At 37.6% G+C, this 3,879-nt stretch overlaps 1 protein-coding gene across 1 annotated transcript; it reads right to left on the bottom strand.

Annotated features, from left to right (window-relative positions):
- Positions 1-6: 6 nt before the first annotated feature.
- Positions 7-3,772, bottom strand: LOC110440967. Its single transcript, XM_021484077.1, has 3 exons — positions 3,697-3,772; positions 1,563-1,815; positions 7-805 (listed from the first exon to the last, which is right to left on the bottom strand). The coding sequence occupies exons 1-3, from the start codon at positions 3,751-3,753 to the stop codon at positions 348-350; spliced, it is 768 nt and encodes a 255-aa protein (XP_021339752.1). The 5' UTR covers positions 3,754-3,772; the 3' UTR covers positions 7-347.
- Positions 3,773-3,879: the final 107 nt, after the last annotated feature.

Here is a 3,879-nt window from a genome sequence, read left to right as displayed (position 1 = left end):
TTGTGGATGAGACAAGAAGACTAGTGTACATCAAAGGAATCTCGCGGTCGCGTAACGGGAAAACTGGCAGGCTTTGCGGCATTGTGGTCAGCATCATATACGAGGAAAGTGTGTCAGGTAAAACTTTCATCCGTCCTAATGCTGGTCAAAGTGGTATGTAATTACGGACTGGTCAGCAGTTGTGAGGAGTACTTTATGAAGTATAACAAATCTGGACAGAATTGGCATCTAATTACGATAAGACAATGCTGACAGACATCGATGGATGTTAGTCTGAATGGCATCGTATTACCTGCACTATTGCACTTTGAAAAGACAACAATACGCATCACGATGTCATGAGCTGTTTACCCAATCTGCTGGACAGGGGCGACGGGACATCCAGTTCCATACGAACCACACGCCAGTGAATTTCCTACTCCTACCTTTAGACAGCTAAAACAGAACACGTTACCACAGGAACATGTCATAGTTTTACATCCCTTCAGATGCTCTATGAACTGGAAGCACTTAGGGCATGCGCGTATGCTTGGAACGTTTGGAATATTGCTGTAACCCATGGTCACTTTTCCGCAGTTTCGTAATAAGTCATTCGTAGCTCCTTTGTCAATAGGCTTTATGCCAAGAGTCGTGATGCGTGCGATCTGATCAATTCGTTGTTTGAAGAAGATCCTTTCATCATCAGACAAAGCAGCCTTGTTCGTGATTTCCTCAAACGTCCATGTCGTGAGGCATATCTTACATCTGAATGTTGCGTTACTATCCTTGAGTGACGTCAGACAGAAGCGGTAAAGATTGTCTGGTGCTGAAAAGTGGAAATATGTAGGTATATACATTTGTATGTAAACCATGATAGACAGAATACCGTGCAAATCGAAATTTTCGCGGTGAGGACATATCCGCGTTTTTAGCAAGTAAGCGCGAAAATATTCACATGCGAATATTTATTTATAGATTATAGATATATAGAATATATAGAATTCGGAACCATTGTCAACGCGAATGTTTCTATACCGCAACCTATTTAAAGGGTAATAATGAGAACTTTTCTACACGCGAAATTAAAAAATGATAGAAGCGTGATAAATAAGTGGATTATTGTTTAAGTAGGAAATTTCGGGTTGACAATATTGCTGCACAGTTATAGCTGCATTGTGACACTGTATTTCTCGGGAGAGATTATGGAGAACTGGAAAAAAATCATCAATCTTGAAAATCCTCTCCTCAAGAACGTCTACCTTTCTTCGTACCAAATGAAAGTTAAAAAGGTGAATTATTTCCAGACGAAATGTTCATATGTACATTCGCTTTACTAGTCCTTTGTCTGATAAAGGTGACAGCTTACATATTGCGCTAGTCATCGAAAGCATTCCATACGTTGTGCTATATGAACCTGAATACAATCTATATTTAGTATTTACTAACCGGAAGTAAATGCTTAGACAATTAATTATCGGGGTTTAACGTCCTCGCAACAGTCAGGGTCATATGAAAACGGGGTTGAGAAATAAACAGGTCGTTTTAGTTAACCGTTCAAAAAATTAGGTGAATACAAAACTTACTGACGGCGTGACCACAGGCCATTTTGACGCGTGCTCCGTCCGCCATATAACCCTCGAACATGTCTGGTGCCGTACTTCCAGAAAGGGCACATATTGGTCTTTCCTTGGGGTGTATGATCAGCGCCATCTCACTTTGTGACGTCATTTCCTCTTTGGTCTCTACGATAAAAGGGCCCCTCACAATGTCAATGCTGTCACTCGTCACATTGTTCATACAAGCAAGATGATGCTTGATTTCTGCATACGATTTAATCTGAATTGAGAAGGAATAATGTAACAGTCAATATTAGCGTTTTAAAAAGAAAATAACAATAACAAAGCATATCCCCCGTTAAGGATCCTTTTCCCACTGCATTGTGGTTTATTGTCCTGGATACATGTACAGTAACCTCCCCTTAACTTCCGTTTGGATATAACGTTAGCACAGTTTGGCAGGACACTTCCGTTAACCTTTAGTAGCTCAATCAGTTACAGCGATAGTGTATCAAGGATTTAAACCCCGGTTTAGCCCCGCTAATGAGTTTACGTTCAATATACTGTTGTTGATGATATTTTGTTCATTTCATCTTTATTATTTCTCATAAAAGTCATGAAAGGTATGGTTTTCTATTCAGAAATGATTTATGAATAGTCATACCGGAAAGAAACAGTTTTCCAACCCTTAGTTAATTTGTTGACAGTGGTAGATGAATCCTTAAGTGTAAGTGAAGCATCAACCGATGCATCAGCATATATACCTCTGTGTTATTAACAATAATACGGTATGTAGCTCTTATTTTTCGAAAAAAAAAACATTCATTCATTTAATCATTTCATATTAACGACTTTGAACAAAATGTAAAACATATTCATCGTGCGAACTTCTGATATAGTTAATTACTCAGTTGCTTATTGGCAGTCGTTTGCGAAATTGAAACCCCGGAAAATTGCTCCGAAACCCAAACGGCACAAATAGCATCCCGCGAAATATCGTTAGCATCTTCAACTGAAATATATTTATAGTAATTAAAATTACTAAGTTTTATTAAAAAAAAGCTGCTGTATCCAAGGGTTCCACCATAGATGATACATTTCTTCTCTGATCCCTATGAACAGGACTTTGTCATGACATTAACAGGTTCCAGATATGAAAATGATTACGAGAGCGAACCTTGGATTTTAATGATGCGCTAACTGTAAAATACAGTGTTTTTTTAACAAGAGTTGCCCCCTCGTTTAAGGGCGAAAATAAAACGACCGCGTCAATTTATCGCTTTACAGTAAAGATTTTCAGTACACAAGGACAAAAAGACAGAAAATGACCGAGGAGACTCTAAAACACAAAGAAAGATATCACGAACCCACACTCTGAAACCAGTTAGCAGTTACTGATCTACATATAGCGACCGTCAAAGTCATGCATAGTTACTATAGCAATTACTAAAAATATCGATGCGGCGTAAGAAGGCGCATAATTAAAACTTTGATGCCAAGCAAAGCCAGACAAAGAAAGCATTTACTGCACCATATGTCGAGTTCATCGCTCTGGGATCATCAGTGGTATTGAAGGTCAAATGGAATAAATATCTGACGTGAAATGTTCCCAGACAGCGAACGGGAAATCGTATCAATAAATTCCTTTAAAACGTTAAAATTTACAAATTGAAGCCATAACAGATAATATTTTCTTGAATGAATTTTCATATCATTAATGTTTCTCTATTTCGCCAATGGAAGACTTTTTTCATGTTATATCTAATAACCTATAAAAAAAATGGCAACACTAAAAATGATGACGTTGTATACAACATGTTTGGGTGCCGTGTTTGTAGTTCTAACCTCTTATTGGTTACAGTTACTAGGCAATTCCTTAAGTAAACTGCACGGAATAAAATATACAGCTACGAGGCAGATAGTCCACCCGCAAAGTCAGCAGCTACCTTGTTACTTAAAACAATTACAAAATGTACTAGAAATCCGACATTAGAAAGCACTTATTTGAAACTGAATTTGAAATAATCAAATTTAGCTATGGAATCATTTTCACATCGACACTCTATCAAATATTCACTGAATAACACCACTTTAATGTACCAAAAGGAAAATATTTGGACAATTGTGACACAAAAAACACTTCCGCCGAATCTTAACTTACCTGGTCTACCGTAAAGAGCTGACCGTTTGACAATCTTCGGAAAGAAAAGGCGGCCATTTCTTAACCTTAAAAAAAAAGAAGTCTTTTTTCATACATTCTTTAATAAAAGTTATTGAATGTCGCATTGGAGTATTGCCGAAAAATACGAGAAGAAAAAGTGTGACAATGAACGGAATAGCAGGT

The sequence above is a fragment of the Mizuhopecten yessoensis genome, unplaced genomic scaffold, assembly GCF_002113885.1.
Source record: "Mizuhopecten yessoensis strain PY_sf001 unplaced genomic scaffold, ASM211388v2 scaffold714357, whole genome shotgun sequence".
NCBI classification, from domain to species: domain Eukaryota; kingdom Metazoa; phylum Mollusca; class Bivalvia; order Pectinida; family Pectinidae; genus Mizuhopecten; species Mizuhopecten yessoensis.
Note: the sequence above shows the minus strand (reverse complement) of the source record. Positions and strands in the feature narration are given on the sequence as shown.

What these genes read in the sequence shown, in the direction of transcription:
- LOC110440967 (XM_021484077.1), bottom strand. Translation starts at nt 3,753, where the DNA reads ATGGCCGCCTTTTCTTTCCGAAGATTGTCAAACGGTCAGCTCTTTACG. An exon ending in AGCTCTTTACGGTAGACCAG is followed by an intron (nt 1,816 to 3,696) that starts GTAAGTTAAGAT and finishes TTCTCAATTCAG; the next exon opens with ATTAAATCGTATGCAGAAAT. An exon ending in GGCCTGTGGTCACGCCGTCA is followed by an intron (nt 806 to 1,562) that starts GTAAGTTTTGTA and finishes TCCACTTTTCAG; the next exon opens with CACCAGACAATCTTTACCGC.